Source organism: Arachis hypogaea, chromosome 18 (assembly GCF_003086295.3).
Source record: "Arachis hypogaea cultivar Tifrunner chromosome 18, arahy.Tifrunner.gnm2.J5K5, whole genome shotgun sequence".
Lineage (NCBI taxonomy): Eukaryota > Viridiplantae > Streptophyta > Magnoliopsida > Fabales > Fabaceae > Arachis > Arachis hypogaea.
Window position 1 is genome coordinate 13,178,714 of NC_092053.1, and position 26,023 is coordinate 13,204,736.

A 26,023-nucleotide genomic window follows, 5' to 3' on the forward strand; every position below is an offset into this window, starting at 1 on the left:
AAACTCCAGGGATTAAATTAAAAGTTCGCCTGCAAATTCGTAACAAAATTGAGTATTTAGCCGAATAAAGACTCAATCTGGTCCTTATCTATTTTCACGAAGGACAAGGCGATCCTTGTCGAATAAAAATAGATACTTCGACCCTCAACCTTTTTATTTTGGGATAATATAACTCTTTTGTTAAAATATTTGTTAAATAGTAATGACAATTACTTTTGTGGAAGGTTTTAAACTCCTAAACTCTTCTTTTTACAAAATTTTTTTCAATAATATGACTAACTATGATTACTACTATTCATAGTTACAAAAATTGGACTAAACTGATTGGTTCAACCAGAAAACCAATAAACTAAACACTAATTTAGTCCAATTTAACATTCTAACCGCTTAAGAAAATAAGCCGATCAAAATCAATATAAACTAATTCAAACTTGACCGGTCAAATAGTTAACATACACTATCAACTTAAGAAATTTTCAAAAACATTGCAAATGGTGGAAGTTAAACTTGACTCTTCAAATATGAAAAGCAAGCTAACAATCACTATGCCAATCTGTTTTTTTATTATCTTTTATGCCTTTTAAAGTATATATTTTATTTAGTATATATATAATTGAATGTTTTTTATACTCAACATTTTTTAGATTAATTATTTTTTAATTGTATACAATTATTAACATAAACATTAAATTTTATTAACCATCTATAAATTAAAAAGTAAATAAAAATGTTTTTATTAATCCTAAAATACTTTTGCTATTTATAATTATATCTAATAATATTAATTTTTTAAACACATACTTGAATCATATCATAAGTACAAATTAATTAATGAATTAATAAAATAAAAATTATTTATCCTGAGAAAAAAATAAATTTATATATTATTATTTAATCATATAAAAATACTGATATTTTAAAATTATTTTTTGAATATAGTTTAAAAGTTGTTATTTTTATTGTGCCTGTAACAATCCTAGTTTTTGAAAATCAAATAATTAGTTATTTGTGATTTATTATATTTGTTGATAACTTTATTTTAAGAAAAATTATTTTACTAAAGGTAATTAAATGGAGTTTCATGATAATTGAAGTTTAAATTAATTAGAATTTTTATATAATCTTTATTGGATATTTGGTATAATTGAAATTACAATTTTGATAATTGAAAAAAATAGAAGAATTGTATAATTTAATTTAAATAAATTCTATTTTGAATGAATTATGTTATTAATTTGAACTCCTATAAATTATTTTATTAGAAATGATTAGATTGATATTTATAAATGCTTTAAGTTTACGTCAATTAATATTTATGTATAATTTTTACTATAATTGGTTATTTTATAAATTGAAATTAAAGTTTCGGAGATAGAAAAATAATGAAAAGTTATATCATTCAATTTGATTAATAAATATTGAGTTTAAACTATATTTTATAAAAATGTGATTAGTATTTTTATTTTATAATTTAAATTAGAAATAATTGATTGAACTTAGCAATATGTTGATAAACAATGTTCTTAGATATTTTTAACGGAGTATGTTTGATATATGATTTTGATAAACAAAAACAAAATTTTTCTAGAATTTTCTACAAAACTGAATCGCGATATCGAACTAAAGGCTCAATAGTAAATAGTTAATAAAGGAAAACAGGTTAGTAACGCTTTACTTTCGGTACGATCATGACGTTCTGAAAGTTGGGTCGTTACAGTGCCAAATTAAGATACTATTATAATAGTACTAACTAATTTTATGTTTATCTTTATATTAGTTATTTTTAGAATTTAAGACTTCATTGTTTTTAGAATGTTAATAATACATGTATTTTAAATTTTAATTTTAAATTTTGACTATTTTATATTTTTATTTACGTAGGACGGAATCAATCAGTTCAACCTGTGTCTCACTAGTTAAATCAATGAACTAATAATTTGATCGATTTGATCACCAGTTTAATTCTAACAACTATGCTACTACCACTACCTTCTTCATGACTTCATCCGTATCATTATCGTTTCTACCTTTACTATTTTTATTATGTAACCATACTTTATTATCATCATTATTTCCTTTACCGGCATTATCATCGATTTCTCAATATTAATGTTCTCTTCTTTCATTTCTTGTTCGATGCTATTTTTTTCTTTTAAAAGGTCTTCGTACTGCAATTATATTTTTTCTTGCAATATATAATTTTCAGTAAAGGTATTTCTCCACTTAGCCACTAGGGTGAAAGAATTTTTCAGAAATAAACTTATTTAATAGTTTTTGAGAGTTTGAAACCATTTTTTGTTTTTGTTATTGGAGTGGCAATGGTATTTTTTTTTAAATGTGAACAGTTGGGTGTTATTCTTAATTGTAGAATCATTTAATTAGAAAAGTAGAAATCGGATTGTCCGATTTGTTAGAGGTATAGAAATTGGACCGTCCGATTTGTAGAGATACAAAAATCGGACCATCCAATTTGTGTTAAAAAAAATTAAAATAGTTGAGGTACAGAAATTGAATTTGTACCTTTCACAATTTTAAAAAACACTAAAAATTACAATGTTAGGATATATCACTATTTTTACTTCTATTAAAAAAAACGTTTGAAACTTCACAAATTATAAATAAAATTTTTATAAAATTAATTTTCGTTATTATTTAACGATTTTTAGTAGAAGAATCATATTATTTCAAAATGAAAAAGTTAAAAATTAAAATATCACTTTTTTTTATTATAAGAATTATCTTGTCCTTTAAAAAAATAGACTACAGTTGAATTTGGTGTTTGCTCAATTTAGCCATTTTATTTTAATACGAGTCTAATGTCTAATATCGGTATTTAATTATTTATATATCCATCTATTACTTTATTAATTAATTATTGATTTAAAAAATATAGACTTCTAAGTTCTAACAAACCCGATAATAAGAATTAAGATTATGAATTAACACTCAAATGTTCCCAAAAAATTTTATAACCGGCACTTTTTTATGCAAATAAATTTGTATTCTTTAAAATTTTTTGAAGATTATTTTCGTTAAAAAGATCAATTTATTATTTTAAATATATGTTAAATAAATAAGTCCATATCATTATATTAAAAATAATTAAATTTCAAAAAATATTATTATAATACAAATTAATTTCTCTAAAAGCAAATAATAAAAAAAAATTAATTTGTTAAAAGTAATTTTTAAAGATTTTTATTGGGACTAAAATATTTAATTTAAAATTCTCTAAAAATTAATTTAAATATTTATATATAATAACTAATATAACTTTAACTAAATAATTATCTATTTTTTTTTGTGTCTGTAAATAAAACTAAAACAAATAGAAATATGAGAACAAACACTCTTAGCTCCTATCTTAGCCCGACAATCGGCAGCAACATTAGATCAATACAGAAGTTGAATTCTACCATTACCTCTTTTATACGAGATATGTCTTCATACTGTGACTTGAATTGTGCTTTCTTAATTTTCGATCCACTACTTTTTCTTTGACAACATCTACAGCTACTTTTATTACAGTAGTTTCCATATTGAGACTATTTTAAGCAGGGAGTGATAGCTAGCTTAATTCTATAGGTTCAAAACTAGAGAAGTCTTCCTTCTCTTCTAACCTAAGTGAATGACACTTCTCAGTTTTTACTGAACAACTCCATAATCTTCTCTATAATATCCATATTATCACCTACAACATAGTTGATAATATTGTTCAACAAAAGATACACATCCATAAAACCAGTTTCACAAGTCAATGAATCACAACCAACTTCTCACGCAATTATAAGACCATTTCAAACTGCCAATAACTCATTCTTGAAAACTGAATCAAAGGACAGACGTCTCAAACTACCTAGTACCCAGATGCCATAGTGATCACGGATAACGCACCTAAAATCCGCTACAAAAGAGTTCGGGAGAACTCTAGCATCACAGTTAACTTTAAGAATATTTTGGGAGGTGGCTGTCAGAAAAAATTCTGGACTGCATAATCCTAAAAATTTTTATCCTTCTTCACCCCTTTTCATCTCATTCACCAAAGTTTTTGCAAGACAAGAGATTTTTCTCCTAGGCCAAGATTCATTCGGGTTGAAAAAATATTACATCTATTCTGCCTAATTCACCAAATTCTAACACCCATTACTTCTTTTGTACTATTAATAACACTAATATTCAGGATTAGAAGTCGAAAGCATTAGCATGTTCAACAATAGAAGAATCTAAAGAATTTCATACATCACGGATAGTAGAATAATCCCGAAAAGAATGTAACATAAAAAGGATTAAATCTATCATACAAATAATTTAGGGTAAAAAATAAGAATAAGCCATGGGGAGAAAGAATTTACATGAATCAGCCAAAACAAAATTCTTTTCATGAATCAACCAATGCACAAATATATGTAGTTCGAATCACACTGTTTCGAACCTTGATTGAATGTAATTCGAATTGAGGCAATTCAAATTACTATGAAGCCTGAACTAAGCATAAATCAAATTGGGCTAATTCGAATTACTCCATTTATAGTTCGAATCAAGCTGATTCGAACTCCTCTCATGCACGCCATGCAACATAATTCGAATTGGCCTAATTCGAATTACTCAATTTCTAATTCGAACCAGGCTGGTTCGAACTATAAAGGAGCAGAGTTGTATATATATGTTGTGGACAAATCATGATATTCTACTTTGAAAATGGTTGTTCAAAGTTTATGAAATTTCAGTTACTAGCATATTTTCCGAATCATGTATTAGTTTAATCTGTAGATTTATTTATTGCGTTGTGAATTCAACATACATTTCGTACAAAACTCCGGAAACGGAACATATTCATTAAGTAAGATCCGAATAAAAGTACATCGCATTAACATTAACAAACTCTATCAGTTAACAACAACAAGTAAGAAAACCTATAACACTGGAATGTAAACACTAAAGTGAAATAAACAAAGTACCAAAGCTAACAATACAACTACTCATGTCCCCCTGCATGCTCTGGCCCTCCGACCTGTGGGTAAATCCGACGTGTGTGTCCGGATTGTCGACAGAGGCCACATCTCTTTGGCCGGTTTGGATCTGCGTCGTCCATGTTAGTCCGTATCCTAGTAGACCTCGGACGACCCTCTCTCACACGCCTCTTGTTAGGGTCCGGGATTACAGTCGGCCCGTCATATGGTGGCCAGAAACCCTCCGGAATGGGAGGTGTGAATCCCATCCGATACACACTGAACACCGAACTAAGACGATACACCTGGTGGACGTAAGGCTGCCATGTAAGCCGTGAGTAGGCACAGCATGCCAGTGCGTGCGGACACGAAAAATGAAGTGCCTAGAAGTATCCGCAGTCACATGTCTAAGATGCAAGCGAGACTCTGTAGCTACCCAGTGAGAACGAACCAGTCGGAGTTGTCTCTGCAACGGTGAACTCCGAGTTATCCCTGTCGTACAAAGTCACCGTGAAGCACCTCGCCGTCTTCAAGTTGGCCTCGATACAAGTCACCAAGTGCTGGCTGAATTGTTGTCCGGTTCCCAGCTGGGCCTCAGCCTCTCTCCCCTTGCGAACAAATAGTTCGGCTAGCCTTCCGTATGTTGCCTTCACCAGCGAGCACACAGGGAGGTTTCTGACACCCTTCAGGATTGAGTTCACACACTCAGAGATATTCGTCGTCATGTGTCCGAATCTCCGCCCTTCATCACGATGCTGTGTCCACAAGGAATACTCAATCCGGTTCGCCCAGTCACACATCGCCGGGTCTTCAGACCGCAGAATATCAAACCAGTAATCGAACTCCACCTCGGTCTTCGCGTACGCCGCGTTGACAAGAAGCCTCCTTGCGTCTTTGCCCTTGAAGGTTAGGGCGAAATTTGCCGCTACATGTCGAATGCAAAATGCCCGGTATGCAGCTGGAGGTAACCAGCCTCCGTCGGGAGCCTCAAGCGCGGCCTTGATGCCGTTATGCCTGTCCGATATAACCAGCAGACCCGGCTGTGGTGTCATGTGCTGATGCAGGTGGGAGAGAAAGAAGGACCAAGACTCAGCATTCTCACCCTCCACTAGTGCGAATGCAACAGGGAGTATGTTGGAGTTCCCGTCCTGTGCAATTGCCACAAGCAACGTTCCTCCATACTTGCCATACAGATGAGTGCCGTCGATACTAACCAGTGGCTTGCAATGACGGAATGTCTCGATACACGGTGGAAACGTCCAAAACAGTATGTGAAAATAAGCTCGAGACTCGTCCAGCTGTCCACAAACTCGAACAGGGCTCGTCCTAAGGACTGCAACAGCAGTACCAGGCATCGTCAGCTGGACTCCTAACACCCACCTAGGGAGCTCGTTGTACGACTCATCCCAATCACCATAGATGAAGGCAACTGCCTTCTGCTTCGCCAGCTAGACTCTCCTGTACGTTGGCCTAAACCCAAAGTGTGCGGCAGTGGCATTTAAGAGCACCTTGATGCTGACGGATGCATCAGCCCTAACCATTGGCATAATGAATGCCGATATCACATGATAATCCAAACTCCTGTGGTCACTGGAGATGGAGGTGGCCAGACACGTATGAGGTCCATTGTACCGTTTGACCTCCCAAATGCCCTTGCGCTACCGAAGACTCAGCCGAATCAACCATGTGCACCCATTTCCAAACTCAGAACACTTGCCCACATACCGGCGATAGTCGGACTCCATACCTTGTACTGTACCCCTCGGCGGATGTTGTAAGTCTTCACACTTAACAGGGCCTCATCTTTGTCCTGAAATTGCTGACCAACCTGGAACTCTGTCAGACCTGGAGACCCTTCCGCATCTCCGGCGCCAAACCCAGCAGGCTGCCCCGGAACCCCCTCCTGCCTCATGGCATCCAAGTCCAAGGATGAAAAATGTGGAGGGTACTGCTGTGTGCCAGAGCTAGAACCACCTCCCGCCCCAGCAGGCTCACTCGCTCCGATATCATCGCCACTGTCATCAGCAATCATATCCGGCTTGACATCATCATCCTCTGGATCATCCAAAAATTGCTCTCCAACCCCAGCCGGTGCAGCACACTGTAAAGAGGTCGGCCGAAATTCCCCTGTTCCAACCTCGTCGCCTACACTGCCGTTGAGATCAGCAGCGAAGGAAGGGGAGGCGACAGGCTGGACGGGTGGCTCGTACGCAGGGACGGAGGTAGAAGCAACGGCAAGTCTAGAGCTAGAACCGGCTACCATGGCTAAAGTGGTGGTATTCCGGTTCGAACCCCCCGAGCTCGATACCACATCAACCAACTTTGCCAAAAGCTCTGGTGTCCTCACTTCCGGAAACTGACGGCGACATTGAAACATGACCTGCAAGTCCTCATCACTCCCGATCGTGAAACAATCATACTTCACGGTGTCTTGGAGCACCGTGATTGGAATGCGATAGAAGAACTTTTTAACCCGTTTCACACCATCCAGACCCAGTTTCATCAGCACAGTGCTAACAAGGTCATCGTACCTTATCGTAGGCCTCACGATAATACAGAGAGGATCCTTATCAGTGAACTTCACACCGGAATGTGTCTTCCTCTAAATCGATTCTCTATGGTGAACCAACACCACAAAACTCACCTCACTAGCCATTCTACCCCTCTAATGAGAGCAACTCACGTCCACAACATATATATACAACTCTGCTCCTTTATAGTTCGAACCAGCCTGGTTCGAATTAGAAATTGAGTAATTCGAATTAGGCCAATTCGAATTACGTTGCATGGCGTGCATGAGAGGAGTTCGAATCAGCTTGATTCGAATTATAAATGGAGTAATTCGAATTGGCCCAATTCGATTTATGCTTAGTTCAGGCTTCATAGTAATTTGAATTGCCTCAATACGAATTACATTCAATCAAGGTTCGAAACAGTGTGATTCGAACTACATATATTTGTGCATTGGTTGATTTGTGAAAAGGATTTTGTTTTGGCTGATTCACGTAAATTCTTTCTCCCCATAGCTTATTCTTGTTTTTTATCCAATAATTTATTCACACGTGGTATTATTAAATTATTTATTTATGTATTAAATAAAAGGATCAATACTTTTATTTAAAAAAAAAAGTTGCCACACACAACTCAATCCCCACGAAATACAAGGCTAAATATAATTCCAATATTTTGAAAATGAAAATAATTTATTTTTAAAAGCCAAAGTTGATTGATATCCAAAATAATAATTTACTCCGAATTATCTATCCATTTCAGCTGAAAATATTATTTATCCATCTCATAATTCATCACTCATTCCACTAATCACACTAGCTTCTTTTTTAATTTTTCACACTTCTTTTCTCTTTCATTTTTTTTTTCACTGTCACACACATTGCATTTTGCTCCCTTCGATTACTTCAACCAACAAAAATACAACAACAGAGACCCAAACATTCCTTCAGCTTCTTCGATTTCCATTTTCAGATATTCCCTTTGATTCGTTCAGATGAGAGATCCTAAGAACGATCCTAAACCTGTGAAACCCGCAGCTCAATCCTCCCCTCTCATTCTCGACATCGATGACTTCAAGGTTTTGAATCTTCAGCTGAATTTGTGTTCCTTTTTTGCTTATATGAAATCAGTGTTTGGTGAATCGCGATTCTCTGAAACGTGTAATTTGCGTTGTTAGCTTGTTTTCGATTTACATTTCATATCTGTGAATTCGGAATTTGGTTAATAGTGGCTTCGGAAGCGTGTTATTGTGTTATTGTGTTATTATTAGTAGAGCTGATTTTCTGAGATTTTCTACGTGTGACATGCCTTTGGCGGATCGTGATTTGTTGTTATTGTTAGGGTGATTTTTCGTTCGATGCGTTGTTTGGGAACCTAGTGAATGAGCAGCTTCCGGCGTTCAGATTGGAAGATTTGGAAGCGGAAGATTCTCTTCCGAATGGCCATGTTACCAACAAGTTTGTTGGTTCTCAGCAAGGGGCTTCCAGCCCTCTGTTTCCTGAGGTTGAGAAGCTCTTGTCGTTGTTCAAAGACTCTTGTAAGGAGCTCGTTGAGCTCCGCAAACAGGTTTACTTCTTTTGAATTTGCTTGTTTGTTTAGTTTTTTTTCCTGAGAAATGAGAAATTATGCTAGAGGTTCTTAGTTACATTTTTGATTGTTGTTATTTTGGATGAAGATTGATGGGAGACTTCTCAATCTTAAGAAAGATGTTGCAGTTCAGGACAATAAGCATCGAAAGACACTTACCGAGGTTACTCTGCATTCTGTTCTGTTGGTGTTATGTATATCCCGAATATTTTCTTTTATGAACCATGTGAATTAGAAACCCTTGGAATATTTCTATTTTGGAAAAAAAAAAGATTGGTAATCTTAGCTGGTTTGTGCGCCCTTCCCCCCCCCTCTCTTCTTCTTTTCTCCCTTTGTTTACTTTTCATCTACTTTGTTGGAAAGGTTAAATTTGAATGATTTGTTAAAATTTTGTGGTTTTGTAAATGTGTTTGTGTATTTGATTCTCTTTTCAGCTAGAGAAAGGTGTAGATGGACTGTTCGAGAGCTTTGCGAGGTTGGATTCGCGTATTTCAAGTGTAGGCCAGACAGCTGCGAAGATTGGAGATCATCTCCAGGTAGAAATATGTTCAATGCATTATTTGTGTTTGATAAATGGTTTATGATCTCAGATTTGCACATAAAATTGTTTTTATGTGTAAGTCAGTTATGCCTTTATCGTTTTAAATATTATCTCATTTATACTCTTATTTCTTATTTCTTGTCAGAGTGCGGATTCTCAGCGTGAAACTGCCAGTCAAACAATTGAGCTGATCAAAGTAATACTAGTTTGTTCATTCCGTGATACAACATTTCATGTTGGGAAAATTTACATGTGATTGATTTAATTTCTGCAGTACTTGATGGAGTTCAATAGCAGCCCAGGTGATCTGATGGAGCTTTCACCTTTATTTTCTGACGACAGTCGTGTTGCTGAGGCTGCTTCAATTGCCCAGAAATTACGTAAGAATTATTATTATTATTATTATTATTATTATTATTATTATTATTATTATTTGACCAGAGCTTTAGTGCACTGGTAAAGTTGTTGCTTTGTGACATAGAGAGCACTATTCTCAACTCCTAAAATTAGTTCTTCTTTTTGTTCGACGGCTATGACATGTATCCTCCAAGGCAAACCTTGTGTCCTAGATTGCGTTTTTAGTGCCAAAACCGTTTCAAGTCAATGGGATGCTAATTCTGTTCATTTCCAGGGACATTTGCTGAGGAAGATATTGGTAGACTTTCATCAGCTGTTGGAAATGCAGCTGCTAGCAGAGGATTAGAAGTTGCAGTTGCTAATTTGCAGGACTATTGCAATGGTCAGGGATTTTTAAAACATGATTGTATCTATCCACATTATGTGTTATTGCTCTCCATTCCTACCTGTTTAATTTTGTGACCTTAGATTTTATTATTTCTTATCTATTCTCAATAAAGTATGATCTTAATGGAAACAATTTTAAGGGATTTGATCTCATGGAATATTTGATCCCTTTTAATGGAATTAGAATATTTATAATAAATGAATTAACCAACCCTTGAGACTCACAATTCAATATCAACCCAATTCTACCTTTTGCCCTTTACCAAGGCCATTGGGCAGAAAGTTCTTGTTGTCTTAAGAATAAAAGTACAATCTTATCCCTTTGGTTGACATGATTTTGAGTAGCTTACCTTTCATATGGATAGACCAAGATATTTAGCAGCAGTACCCATGAATGTTTTAATTCTTGCTCTTGGATGCCCTAATGCGTTCCATGATTCCTTTTCTATTTCTGCAGAATTGGAGAATAGATTGATTTCTCGGTTTGATTCTGCATCACAGAAAAGAGAATTGACTACAATGGCGGAATGTGCCAAAATTTTGTCTCAGGTAATAATGTTTTGTTGTAGCTGATTTCACCCTTCTATGTGTCTCCTTGCTTAACCCTTCATTTCCGGCTGATAAAACCAGACAGAAATGGTACTTGACTTCCTCCTAGAAGAAGCATAACATTTATCTCAGTTTATCTCATTTTGTTATGAGAATAGTTTGCTATTCCTGTTCTCCAATCTCCACCTTCATATATCTGGTGCCAAAGTTCCCCACATCATTCATTGACTGCATAAGCTAAAGTCTTTAATGTAAATTGCATTATCAAGTTATCAATTTGAGAATAACGTTGTATTTATCTGTACATTGCTTAGACAGTGTTGTTCTTTGACCTTTTACCTTTGTACTTTTTTGTTCGTAAATTTTATGAAGTTGCTGACCGAAACCAGGTGGAATTAGTTTGTTAGATCATATTTGGCAATTGGCCTAGTTCTTAATAAAGATCCTTGAGAGAGTTAGTGAATGGACATGTTCAACACTGATATATATAATTACACCATACAATAAATCAAATCTTTTGTCTTGGGTAAATTTCTGTTCTAATCCAAATCCAAATATATGATTAGATTATATACACAAAGAACAAAGCTTCAACTTATGATTTGTAAAAATTAGTTGTTTGAAAGGTTGCTTTCAGATGTTTCTGTTTCCTATATACGCTGTCTAGGTTGCTTATAGTGTAGGTAATAGAACTCACTAGCTTAAGTTCATTGAGTGATTTATCAATTTTGTTTCAATAATGTTTCTTTTATAATTGACTGTCTTTTTCACTAAATAAACTTTTCAATGCAGTTCAATAGGGGCACAAGTGCGATGCAACATTATGTGGCAACACGTCCGATGTTTATTGATGTGGAAGTAATGAATGCAGACACTAGGCTGGTTCTTGGTGACCAGGCTGTACAGGCTAGTCCTAGTGATGTTGCTTCTGGGCTTTCGTCTTTGTATAAAGAAATCACAGGTTTGAAGTGTAATGTTTTGTTAGTAAAGTAGTAATTTATTGATAAGATTGGTGATGCATAGTAATTTGTTGCAGATACCGTTAGAAAAGAGGCAGCAACAATAACTGCTGTATTCCCTTCTCCAAGTGAAGTTATGTCGATTTTAGTTCAGGTATCAAAGATAAGAATATGGTCTTCAATGAATGCTGTGGCTTTATAGACATTGCATAGTTTGGTTGTTCTCAAGGCAAACTGGTATTGTTTGTTAATTTATTTCCTTCTGATCCTATATGCAGCGAGTTTTAGAGCAGCGAATCACAGCTCTTCTGGACAAACTCTTAATGAAACCGTCTCTTGTGAATTTACCTTCCATGGGGGAAGGTGGGCTGCTACTAGTGAGTACAACTAACCTCATGCTTTCATTATTATCATAGAGTCAGCTTTAGAGCAGGCTGATCTTTATGTGCTTTGTGTTTCAGTATCTTAGAATGCTGGCAGTGGCATATGAAAAGACTCGAGAACTTGCTACAGATCTACGGACTGTGGGATGTGGTGACTTGGATGTCGAGGGTAATAAAGTTAACTTTACAACACCAATACTTCCATGAGTACCTTATTTCTCTGCATTGACAATAACCCATCTCTAAGAAACAAATTTGGAGCATAGATTCCGATGGTACTCAAATATTTTTTGGGTGTTTGCCACCCGCTATACTACTAGATGTATTTCCTAGTAATATTTAAGAACTAATTAATGCAATTATAGCAAGACATGTCACCAATTGATTTTCATGAATCATCAAGGTTGGTCCTCTTCTTGTAATATAATTTGTTATTTGGCCAAAATTTGAGAATGCTTTCGTATTGGAATTTTCTACTCAACTGATTGGTTTAGCAGGAACTTTTGCCTCATGGTCTCATTTTTATTAGCAACCTCAGTACTCATTTCTGTATTCAATTCATTCTAGGATTTCCAAGTGCTCAATTTTGGCTTATGGCAATTCTCAAGTATAGCTTTTTTGACTGACTGAGTTTTACTTTTATCACAATGATCATGTTTGTATTAGTATTCAGTACATGCCTCATTCTTGTATTATTTGTCCTATTAATATTTGACTGTAACAGTTTTAAAAGTGTGTCAATAAGTTCTTTGGTTGAGCATGATTAGCACTGGACTTGGAATATTAAAATATTTAGGTTATTACAAAGAAACTTGATGTGGATCAGGTCTGACAGAGTCCCTGTTTTCTAGTCACAAAGATGAATATCTTGAATATGAGCAGGCAGCTCTTAGACAATTATATAAAGTGAAGGTTGGTAATTGTTTTAAGTTCTTTTCCTTTCAAAATTGGATCTGGTTGGCAACGCTTTAGATGGGTTAATGCAATGCAGATGGAGGAATTGCGAGCGGAAGGCCAGATTTCTGATTCATCTGGGTCACTTGGACGCTCAAAAGGAGCATCAGTGGCTGCTGCTTCATCTCAGCAACAAATATCTGTCACTGTGGTGACAGAGTTTGTCCGTTGGAATGAAGAAGCCATATCAAGATGCAATCTCTTCTGTTCCCAGGTAACTTTTCTGTGATTCCATTTTGGGGTATTTTTCTTCCAAAAGCGTCCTTTATGAAACTCAACATAGTACTCACTTGGGATAACTGTTGTAAGAACCTTTTACCGAGTAAAAGCAGTGTAATGGAATGCTGAATCTTCTGTTCTTTTGCAGCCTGCCACACTTGCAACCCATGTTAAAGCCGTGTTTACATGTTTACTAGATCAAGTAAGTTAGTAGCTTCACAATTTGTCAGAATGCAAACATTTGGTACATTTTATTTACTGGAGCTCAGTATTTTCTGGTCCGTCTTTATTCATTTTACAGGTCAGTCAATATATTGCGGATGGGCTTGAACGAGCTAGAGACAGCCTGACTGAGGCAGCTAATTTAAGGGAAAGATTTGTGCTGGGTACAAGTGTGAGCCGTAGAGTGGCTGCTGCAGCTGCATCTGCTGTAACTTCATGAGCCTTTGCATGCTTATGATTGAATTTTTTGCTTCCAATGCTGTATAAGATATGAAGGTGTTTTAAGAAAACATATTGAATTTACTTGTCGATATGCAGGCTGAGGCTGCCGCTGCAGCTGGAGAAAGCAGTTTCAGATCATTCATGGTTGCTGTACAACGTTCTGGAAGCAGTGTAGCTATTATTCAACAAGTAATTTAAGAAGACTTTTTCTTTTATATATATATATATTGGGTTTACACTTAACAGTAAGAATACCTCAAACTGAATTGATTGCTTATCTACTACAGTATTTTGCAAATTCTATATCCCGGCTTCTGCTTCCCGTGGATGGTGCACATGCTGCTTCTTGTGAAGAAATGGCAACAGCAATGTCCAGTGCAGAGGCTGCTGCTTACAAAGGACTACAACAGTGCATTGAAACTGTCATGGCTGAGGTTAGTTGTGCCTGACTGTAGTTTGTCATGAACAGTCTTTTGCCACCTATCCTACAATTTAATGCTGAGATTTTGGTGGTTAAATTTTTCGTGCTTTCTTTTTGCTATAATATAAAGCTGGAATTATAATATCTAAAATCATAAATGTTCCACTTTAAACCATGGATAGGTGGAGCGATTACTCTCAGCTGAGCAAAAGGCAACAGACTATCGAACATCTGATGATAATCTGGTTCCTGATCACCGGGCAACCAATGCCTGCACAAGGTGGATATAACTTGAAGACCCAAGTATATTTTCTGTTATATTTTTTAGCGGTATTGATAATGTTATTTGTATTTTTGGGCTGATAGTTTCTGAATTATTTTCTTTTACTGAACATTTAAATTTGAATATATATATATATATATATATATATATATATATATATATATTGAAGAGAGAGTCTTAAGGCGTTAAGCTCCAATTTGGATTTGTAGAAAAATACTACATATAAGTATGGGATTACAATGACGAAGGAAAACGTCAAACTATATCTTTAATGTCAATCCATCAGTTTCTAAGCTTCCATTTTTAAAGGGATGATCAGAGTGGTTCCTGATCTTTCCTGTCCTCTTTGGTTTCATAGCAGTTTTACATAGGTTACCAGAGCATAGGTTTCAATGTTATCTAGGAGACCAGTTTTAAATTCTTTGTATAATGTAGATGACTCTGATTATTGTTCCTATTATTATTTTGATAGAAAATGACTTGCTGTTTATTCTATTTTATATCAAATAATGCATTAGAGTGATAAAATTATCTCTGTCAAAATCTGTTCCCGAAGTTTCTATTACTAACAAGGATATTTGGTTCTTTGTTAGGGTTGTGGCTTATCTTTCTCGTGTGCTGGAGTCCGCATTCACAGCTCTAGAAGGTCTTAACAAGCAAGCATTCCTGACCGAGTTGGTATGTGTTTTACGTCTGTTCCCTGAATGAAACAGTATGATGCTTATAGAAACACAAATAGGGAGATTATATTATTAGAGAATCCTTTAGATTATGTACTTTTATATATATATATATATATATATATATATATATATATATATATATTTTTTTTTTTATATTTCTGTCATTAGTCAGTGTTTTGCCAATGGAGTAGGGTCCTAACTGAGTCATTTGCTGTATCTGAAGAATGTCTAACTACCTTGAATTTAATGCTAACCATGCCCTCTTAGGTAGTTAAATTGCAAGATGTACTGATTTGGGTTTGGTTTCTTAGTTTCATACCATTTTCCTAATTGCATTGATATATCACTGTAGGGAAATCGCTTGCACAAGGTGTTGCTAAACCATTGGCAAAAGTTTACGTTTAATCCAAGGTAATTGGCCTCTGTCTTGTATTCCCTGATCTATGTAGGCTTAGTTTGGTAAAGCTTTTACCTTTTAAAAGTAGCTTATAAAAGCTAACTTTTAAAATATGGCTTTTTAAAAGTTGTAGCATTTATGTTTGGTAAATTAAATTAAAAATTGCTTTTAATAAATACAAGCAACAACAACTGCATTTGGTAAAATAGCTTTTAAAATTTAAAAATACTATAATAGACATAAATGCAAGTATTAAATTTGAAAATTAGTTAACATGTGAGGTTATATTAGACTTTTAAATTTTGAAAAGCACAAGCTAACTTTGAAAAGCTCTATCTTAGTGCTTTCAAAAGTACCCCGATCTTTTAAAAGCTGCAAGCACAAGCACATGATCTTTTTTATTTACCAAACATAAAATGAGATGCTTGAGCTTTTAAAAAGCACAAGCACCTCTTCGAAAAGCTTTACCAAACCAAGCCGTAGTTTGTTGCAATGGGCACACTGCAATGACATAAAAATCTTCATCTATGATAGGGGTCCTCCGCGTTTATAATTTTCCCTACAATGTTTTATCTCTTGGTCTATCCACATCAATTTAGTATGTTGTGTAAGCAACTGATGTTATCTGCAATTTCTCATTTGGCACTCCAACTGTACTTTAGGATCTTCATTTTTGTCACTAAAAATTTTTATGGGATCATTCTCATTGTTGTTTGTCCAACTTTCTAGTGGGGGATTGCGACTGAAGCGTGACATCACTGATTATGGAGATTTTGTGCGTAGTTTCAATGCTCCTTCTGTTGATGAGAAATTTGAGTTGTTGGGCATGTAAGTTCACAAGATATGCAATAACTTTTAGATTTCTCCCATTATCTTGTCATTTCTGTAACTTTTTCTGAACATTTGTGTAGCATGGCCAATGTCTTTATTGTTGCTCCGGAGAGCCTTGCAAGTTTGTTTGAAGGTACACCTAGCATTCGCAAGGATGCACAAAGGTATATCTTATGTAGTTATGTTGGAACTGTTAATACTTCTGTATATTATCTTATATCCATAATAACTTGCTGGTTGCTCATGTTTTCTGATACAATTCATTTTTCTTTTTGTCTACCAGATTTGTTCAGCTTAGGGACGATTACAAGAGTGCTAAACTTGCATCCAAACTCAGTTCCTTGTGGAATTAATGAACATGGTCTTGTGATCTTTAAACCCCTCTCGAACATGGTGGAGTTGATATGCCGTGGTTTCAATCCCATTTTAAAATTAATTTTTTTGTAAAACTTTAATAATAATAATTTTATTTATGCTTTTTTTAGTTAATATCAAAATAGCAATACTTGTTTCAAGTATCTCTCTCTCTCCCCCTCACATTCTGAACTCTTGATCACTAAGCCACTACTAACTTTAACGAATTTAAACTAATTTCATCATGTATTATCAGATAAAATAATAATTTTATAGAATTATTATAGAAACTTAAATAAGCACTCTTTTTATCCCTAACAATAATGTCCAAATAGAATATTGGCTCTTATATGTTCTGGCGTTCCGCCCACTCCCTCTTGCTTATCTGATACGCATTTCGAGTTTTTGATGCATTGTTTTCAAGAAAGAAAAAAGAAAGAGAAATTCTATATGCCTATATTATATGCCATTATCATTGTTATTACCAATTTAGCGAATTTACATAGAGATATATGATAGGAATGATTTCAAGTACATCGAGGAGTATCGGTACACCAGTTGTTTTAACCGTTGATTTTAATTAATATATATTATATATATTTTATAATTTAAATCAATGGTTAAAAGTTAAAACAATTAGAGCACCAATATTTTCAAATACCGTTGATTTTAATTAATATATATTATATATATTTTCTAATTTAAATCAATGGTTAAAACAATTAGAGCACCAATATTTTCGATGTACTTGAAATGTTTCCTATATGATAAGCCACTAAACAGACTTAGAAAATACCCTAAGATATGTCAACAAGAGCCAGACACCACAACTTCACTTATCAAAAGAACAAGTATCAAATCTACTGTCCCTGCCAACCAAGAGTTTCTATGCTGATGTGATAGCAGTGTATTTTTTAGGCCAGTTTAAAGTGTGCACATCCAATCATATTCTCCAATTATAGATTCTTTAATCGTACTATATAAATAATAAATAATAAATTCGCATTTATTACGAAAAAATAAAAGATAAAATATGATTTTAATTTCTATTATTTTAATTAAATTTTAGTTTCGTTCTTAATATTTAAAATATTTATATTTTGATTTTAGATGTTTTATTTTATTTTATTTTTGTTCTTTAGTCAAAATTAAAAATTTTTCTTTTAAAAAAAATTATTTTTTAATTATTATCTTCTTTTAATTCTTATACTATTTTCATTCTCAAATCACTACAATTATTACTATAATTATTATAATTACAATTTTTGTCGCTATTTAAAAAGAATCATAATAAAAAAAGAATATTTTTAGAATAAAAAATTTAATAATCACCGGAAGACTGAAATTAAATAAAATGAAATAAATTATTTAAAAGAAAATTAAAATATTTTAAATGTTAAAAATAAAATTAAGACTTAATCTAAATATTAAAACTAAAACCACACTTTATATAAGAATAAAAAGAGATATTTATAGGCTTATAGCAAATAATTAGCTTACCTTTTTTTTAAGAGACACTCTACTGTACAGATTGAAGTGGTATAGAAAGAGTATAAATTTTTTTTATAGTTATTTTTATTATTTTATTATTATTTAAAATATAGGTCCTACTTTTATCAATCTCTCTTTCATCTTATTAAAAGAAAATTTATAAACTTACATCTTTACCATATAATTCAGTTTAGATTAACGTATTGTTTACCTTGTCATTGTCATCCTTTATTATTATATTATTTTTTTCAAAATATAGAGAATCTACTTTGAAAAGAAAAGAATATCCAAACAAGTTGTTACGGTTGTACGGGGTTCTTAATTCCTTTAATTTGGATGGTTTGGTGATGGATTTTTTAGAGTTTGGATGGGTTTGTTTAGGCGTTTTTTTTTTCAAAAGATAATCTAAGGATTAATATTTTTAGTGTAAAAAAAAAAAAGAAGGAGATCGGTATATTAATTCAAATATAAAACAAAATAAAAAAAAGTGTTAGTCACTTGAATTTTTTTTTGAAAAGTATACGCTAATATTTTCTGCTTGATAAATTAAAAAATTTGTGTAATTATGTTTTTAGTTTTAAAAGTTAAGATTATTTTTCTAAAAATATATATTTTTAAAATTAAAAGTTTATTATAATTTTATATATTTAAAACTATTATTTGGTATATTTATATTGTTATTGAAAGTAACTTTTGTTTAATTTTCCCAAACATAATAATTACAAAACCTTTTTAAAAGAATAAAATTTAAAAAACACTAGTAATATATACCAAAGCCATCCCTCATCTTGCGGGTAATAATATTCTTGGCATCTTCTCTTTAATGTTATTCCAATATTATTATTAGATAAAAAACGAAAAATTTGCTTGTTTTGATAGCAAGATGCTAACAGGGAGTGCTGATAAAGTTCGTTAGTAATAGTATACTATTTTCAAAATATTAACAACTAATAATGATAAGAATATAAAAAAAACTATTAGGCTGCGTTTATTTACGGAGACAGGACACTGAGATAAGGACACATAAACACAAAATTATGTTTGACAGAGAAGACATGGAAAGAGACAATGTATCGAGAGACACTAAATTAGTGTATTTTGTGTCCATCCTAACAGGAAGGACACGGAGACACTAACAAGGGACACAACTTATTTTTTATTTTTTCTTTCATTATTCTTATTAATTTTTCATGATTATATTTTTTATTATTATATTTTTCATCTCAAATTTTTTAAATAAAAAAAATGAGAATAAATTAAATTTTTATAATTTGTTATAGTTTATCACCAAACAGAATAAACACAAAATTTGTGTCTCTGTCTTGTCCTGTCTTATTCTCAATGTCTTATCCTATTCTATTTTTAAAAATAAATACAGTCTTGGTGTACGTCTTTCCTTTTTTTTTATTTTTATTTTGACTTGTTGGTATACGTCTAACGCCAACGTAAGTGCACAATCTGCTTGTTGCCGTTAATTTACAAGAATTTTATGCATCTAGTTTTGGTCCATGAATACAGTGATCTTTTCCATTTTTGGAATTTGAATGTGATCCATTGGTCATCCAACAATAACCATCAAAAGATTAAAATTAAAATATTATGCAGGCCCAACCCAATTTAATACACCTCCAATTATGTTGTTGATCGGCTTTTGATATTAAAACTGTTATCATCGTTTACATGGGAGCATAATAGTACGGAAAAGAGAGCTCACCTTGGGAGTTGGAAGAAAATAACGCAACCAAAGACAAGAGATGGCTTGGGATTCAGGAAACTCAGTAAGGTTAACCAAGTCTTTGGTATCAAAAGGGGATGGAAACTCCTTACCAAACCTTTGTGGGCCGAGGTCTTTATTGAGAAACATGGTAGAAATGTCTATTTTAAAAGAAAAATTTTATGTAAAAATGAAAATTTTACATCGTAAAAATACTTAGTCAATAATTAAAAAATTCTCATTGAAATACTGGTGTGATTATAGAAAAGGGGGATAGCATAAATTTTTGGACGAACACTTGACTGAAATCAGGTGTAAAATTGATTGATGTTGTCTCTCTTATGCTCGATTTTGAGGAGTAGGAGAAAATGATTATGAATTATGTGCTTAATAATGAGAGCTGGGACCTGAAAAATATGAGGTATCTTCTATTTGATGTGGCTGTGAACAAGATTAATAAATGTATGGTCCCAAAAGAGGAGAATGACATTGATCGTTTGTGTTGGAAACTAAACTCGAGAAGTGAATTCATAGTCAAGCACACATATAAACCTGCTAGCTCACCACCAACACTAGAGTGAGGGCCCTTGGAAAAAGATATGAAATTGGTAGGGGTTGCAAATAGTTAAGGTATTTTTGTGGCAACTCAGCCATAATGGCATTATGACTGCCTCAAGAATTGTAGTTTGGAAGCAGGGAAGGAATTCGATGTGTCTGTCATACAACAATCACATTGAAACTCCCATTCACGTTATTAGAGACTGCCATAAAGTCTCTTAGGTGTGGCTTGCTTTGTTGGATCCGCAACATACTGCTTCGTTCTTTAACCTGGGTCTTGTGGATTGGATAGACTTTAACTTGACTAAGGAGCTCGGGAGAAATAGAGAATTTTACTGGAAGGATGTCTTTATGGTGACTGCTTGAAAAATTTGGCTAGTTCAAAATGAACTAGTTCATTCTAATAGTTTTAGGCCTCTGAACTTTCAAATATCCCAATCAGATAGCTGGTGCAGAAAATTTGTAGCGTGAGAGTCAACCCGCCAACTAACATAACGAACCTTCATCTGATTAAGTGGCAACCTCTAGCAGAAGGTTGGATGAAGCTTAATACGGATGGAGCCTCCAGGAAAAACTCCGGTCATGGTAGTTGGACTGGAGTGCTATAGAATAACATGGGAGGATGGATTTGAGGCTATGCAACAAGGATGGATAACGTAAAGGCCATAGAAGTAGAAATCTTTGCAATTCTATAGGGGCTGGACCTTACGTGGAATAGAGGCATTAAGAAATTGATGTTGAATCAGACTCCAGAGGAGGATTGGAGATCATTGCTAACCCTCCTCAATATCACCCTACTCTCACTAGAGCTATTAGAAGAATCACAAGGCTGATTAGAAGGAATTGGAAAGTTGAGATACGACACGTTCTGAGAGAGGCGAATAAGGTTGCAGATGGAATGGCGAATTTCATTCTAGATTCTCGCGGTACTCCTCTTTTTATGGAGCACCCTCTCGTGGAGATTACTCTTAGTTTGTTTGCTAATAGTTGTGGGGTTCAATTTTTCCGTGGTAGTTAGTTTTGTTTTCTCTTCTTGGCCTTAGGGCCCTTATTGTACAAAAAAAAAATTGTTCTCATCAGCATCTAGAAGCTGTGATCCAATAAAATGGGAAAAGTCTAGGGGGTCAGCAACTTTATTAAATTCTGGCCAGCATGTAACTAGCAAAAGAAAAGTGAGTAATCCCACACCATTGGATGAAATTTTACACCATTAAAAACATCATTGATAGCTACTTGATATCTACAAATCACAAAAGTTGCTGGTCCCCTAGTACTCCTCAATAAAATGAAAGTCATATATATAGGTCCAAAAAAAGTCATATGCATGAAAATTGACTCACCATCCTCTTCTCTTCACTCTTTGGTGATTAGTTCATGACCAAATATTAGAGATATAATTATTTATGTTATCTTTTTTAATCAATTTAAATTTTTAGAAGAAGTTGTTTTATGAAATAATATTAGAGTTATGTTTTCAAAAGGTTTAGAGTTTGATCATTGATAATCTCCAAAAGAAAAGAAAATAACTTAAGACAAATAAAAGAGAAAATAAGGACTTTGCAAAAATTAAATAAATCTAAAAAAAATTTTTTTGCTTGAAAGAGTGTATTAGAGATATAATTATTTATATTGTTTTCTCTTATTAATTTAAATTTTTTAAAAAAATAATTTTATGATACCAAAAATAACCTTAGTTATAGTAAGGGATATAGTAGTTAAGAGGGGAAATATTAATGTGGTACTATGTTTATGGTGGTAGAAGGAAAAAAGTGGTGATAATGGTGATGGTTTGGTTTTTATTCGTGGTGGTGATAGAGGAATTAGGGGTGAAAGAAAGAATGTGAATAAAGAAGATGAGAAAATATAAAAAAAATTTAAAGGGTAAATATAAATTTAAAACTTATTTTATATTGTGAATGTAAAACTAAATCAAATCAAATCTAAAATATTTTTTAAAAAATTTTAATGGAAAAAAAATTTAAAAGTTAATAATTCTAATTTATATTATTTATTATTTTTAATCAACAACTCAATACCTTTAGTTCAGTAATTTGGTATTATTTTTTATAATATTTTTAAATATTATTGATTAATTATTTGTTAAAAATAATAAATTATACTAATACTATAATATTGTTTTTTTCTCAAAAAAATTATTTTACTCTCCATTTTTATAAGGAATTTCTATAACCAATCAATCAAAAGTTTGATTATTTCATTTTTTATTGGAATCTTGTGTTCTGACCCAGCGCAATAAAGGCCGAAGGTCCATTTACAGGCTACCGACCCAACGGGTCCTCGACCCGTACGCGCCAAAGTGACCCACGCGTCACTCTACCTCCTGAGGAAGACTTGGAGAGCTGGCAGAAGCTTCCAGGTGAACGGGCAGCCCAAGTTAGAGGGCCCACCCGAGTACAAGGTATAAATGGAGAGGGACCTATCCTTCCCCCAAGGTACGTCATCTATTACCCTAACTAGCCGCTTCGTCATGCGGATACTTACTTTGTCATCGGAGTGTCATTAAAACGTGGCTCCACCCGCCAATCCACTGACGCTCGTGGCAGCACTCACTATAAGAAAGTACTGGAATAGCGACCGATTTTAATGACCGAAAAAATTGGTTGCTAATAGCGACCGATATAGAATTTTCAGGACCAAAAAAATATTGGTCGCTAAATCAGTCGCTAATAGCAATCGAATTAGCGACCAAAAAGTTTTAAATACAACCAAAATAAAATCGGTTGCTATCTTTTAATGTAGCGACTGAATTAGCAACCAAAACAAAAGTAACGTATTTGGGACTGTTGGTCACAAAATCAGTCATTATATTTTATTTTAGTGACTGATTTTGCAACTGATAGTAAAAATAGTGAACAACTATTTGGTCGCTAAATCATTCGCTAAGATACTAGTCGCTAATTTGGCTGCTAATTGTAAGATAGTGACTGATTTTAGCAACTAATATGATCAGTCATTAATAGCAATTGATAAGTTTTATAAAACCAGAATAAATTTGGTCGCTAAAATCGGTCACTATTTTTTAATTTAGCGACCAAATTAGCAATCAAAACAAAGGAAGGAATATTTTTGGGATTCTTGGTCACAAAATCGGTCGCTATTTTTTTTATTTAGCTACCGATTTTGCAACTGATAGAGAAATAGGGTGAAAATTGGTTGGTTGATAATTTGGTCGCTAAAAATGTAGTCGCTAAATTGGTTGCTAATTTTTAAGATAGCGATTGATTTTATAAACTAATCAATCACCGAATCGGCCGCTAATTTAAATAAAATAGGATATTTTCCGAATTACCCTCACTAACCCTAACTCATCCACACAACCACACCATTCTCATCTTCGTTAATTACTGAGTTAGGACTTTTTCACCATATCTATTCTCAGAGTTTGGAACTATTAATTATGCATTTTTAGATTTTGGTAGATATGATCTTAAGCTTGTTATTGTGAACCGCTAATTCCTCTTAACCGCTAATTCAGACACATTCTTAGATCCCTACAGTCACCTCTGTCTCCTTCAATTTTTGGCTAATCTTTAGGTATATTCACTGTTTGATGTGTGATTTCAGTGTTTTAGATTCTTTGAGGGGGCAATATTTTTTTTTTCAGAATTAATAAGAAGAATTATTTCATAATAATATTCGTTTTGGCTAATCTTCGTAGTTACCCTTACTAACCCTAATTCTGTTTGTTGCGAAGGCATAAGAACAGAAAGCTAACCATCAAACAAACGAAGCAATCAGATCCAGTAACACAGTAGCAAGCAGTAGCAACTAAGTAGGATTATAATTATCACCGTGGCACCAACAAGATACCCTCTCCTAATTATCCCACTCATTAAGATTATAATTACAATTATGATTATGATTATGATTGTAATTATTAATTATCTCCTAGTTTTAATGTAATAATACATGTTGCTTGATCTCATCTAATTATATCAAATAGCAATTAGCAACAACTGATCAATCATGTAGTTGCTTACTCGCTATATGAGTTGGTTAATTTGATTTAGGGTGATGTGCTTTTACGCTCGCATAGTTTAGCTCAAAAATGGTTGTTTCAAGATTAATTAGGTGAGTCTGAATGAGTTTCATGCATTTGGAAGCATGTACAAATCTTTTACTGCAGAAAGTGCTTGATTTGAATATCCTTTTCTTGCTTGAAAATACCGACAATGGTCAACTTTTCCTGAGGAAAAGAGCTATACTTCAATCCTTTTGAAAATTCTAGTTCCATTGCATATGTTTTATTCTTCCTTTGTAGTCTTTTGTTAAACTTTTATCAGTGATGGTTTTGGTTATTTTAGAACTTATATATGACTTTGGTAATGATTTATTATTGGTTCTGATTTTCTTTGGTTACCAAACATTTTCGAAATTGTAATTACATAAATTGAATGCATTAAATAATTGAAAATTGTAGCGAGTAAGCATTTATGTGTGTTCATTTAGCATTTATGTTTAGAGAATCATTGCATCATTGCATCATTTAGCATTTATGTGTAGAGAACATACAAGCACATAATTTAAATGTTTATGTGTGTTCATTTATGTTTAGACAATTGTTGCATTATTTTGTATACATTATGTATTTATGTGGTGTTGAAAATGCCTTTTTGTTCTTTTTTTGAAGCTGCACTTGTTGGTATTGTTGTGTTCTGAGATGTCTTTTTTGTTGGTGGTGCAGTATATTTGAAAGCAAGTAGTTTGGGTTGGAGGGTGAGAACAATTTAAATCTTAAAGTTTTTTATTTGCTTGATTATTTTCCAATCTTCTAGATGAAACATTCATTTTGTACTTCTTAGCGGAAAAGCTAGTCTGATTTCATTAAACTTGATGGGACATCCTGCCAAAAGATTGAACCACTCTTTATAAGCAAGGTAAGTGTTATAGATGTGGGAGTTTATTTGCAAGCAAACAAGATATAACATGGAGTGAAATTTTATTTGCTGTTATGGTGCATACAATAAAGGAAATTAGAGGAGGAGAAATAAATATAGGAGAGGATGAAGATGGTGAATGTTTGTTTAAAGAGTGATTATTTCATTGTAGTTGTGATGCTAGTTAGTTAATAGACTTTCAATGATATAATTAGTAATTTGAGAGTGTTGTTTACTTATTATTGTCGTTGCCTATGATATTGAATTGATGAGTTATTTTGGTTATTGTTTAAGTGTGTTATGTTGTTTGAGATATATCTGTTATGGGTTGGTTTTTATATGTTAAGGTGTAGGTTTTGTGTTGATGGTTTTTCAATATTTGATGGCATAGATGTAAAAATTTAGTGAAAAATTGGTAATTAAAATATTAGGATCAGCCATGAAAATTTGATCACTAAAATGCTTGGTTTCTAATTAGCGACCGATTTAGCAACTGAAATGTTGGTTGCTAAAATACAAGTCCCCACTTAGTGATCGAATTAGAGACTGAAAC

General features: G+C 33.3%; 2 protein-coding genes across 3 annotated transcripts in view; one reads left to right on the forward strand and one right to left on the reverse strand.

The window, feature by feature from the left end:
• The window catches only part of LOC112772398 (uncharacterized), a 54,664-nt gene extending 35,711 nt beyond the window's left edge, over nt 1-18,953 (reverse strand). The window contains exon 1 of the mRNA XM_025817334.3: nt 18,775-18,953. The gene's annotated coding sequence lies outside the window, so the exon portion shown is untranslated. The remainder of the gene's footprint in view (nt 1-18,774) is intronic.
• Nucleotides 8,238-16,970, forward strand: LOC112770951 (exocyst complex component SEC10b). Of its 2 annotated transcripts, none has more exons than XR_003186834.2 (24): nt 8,238-8,538; nt 8,802-9,026; nt 9,136-9,210; nt 9,482-9,583; nt 9,734-9,784; nt 9,863-9,968; nt 10,220-10,327; nt 10,790-10,881; nt 11,674-11,842; nt 11,918-11,994; nt 12,119-12,217; nt 12,302-12,392; nt 13,050-13,135; nt 13,215-13,391; nt 13,545-13,598; nt 13,698-13,826; nt 13,937-14,029; nt 14,128-14,274; nt 14,444-14,564; nt 15,138-15,222; nt 15,580-15,638; nt 16,354-16,452; nt 16,536-16,619; nt 16,739-16,970. XR_003186834.2 is itself a non-coding variant. In XM_025815462.2 (24 exons), exons 1-24 carry the CDS (start codon nt 8,455-8,457, stop codon nt 16,806-16,808), a joined length of 2,460 nt encoding a protein of 819 aa, XP_025671247.1. In that variant the 5' UTR covers nt 8,238-8,454; the 3' UTR covers nt 16,809-16,970. The 2 variants fall into 2 exon arrangements, 1 of the variants encoding a protein (XP_025671247.1); XM_025815462.2 differs by having other exon boundaries at nt 14,444-14,541.
• Nucleotides 18,954-26,023: the final 7,070 nt, after the last annotated feature.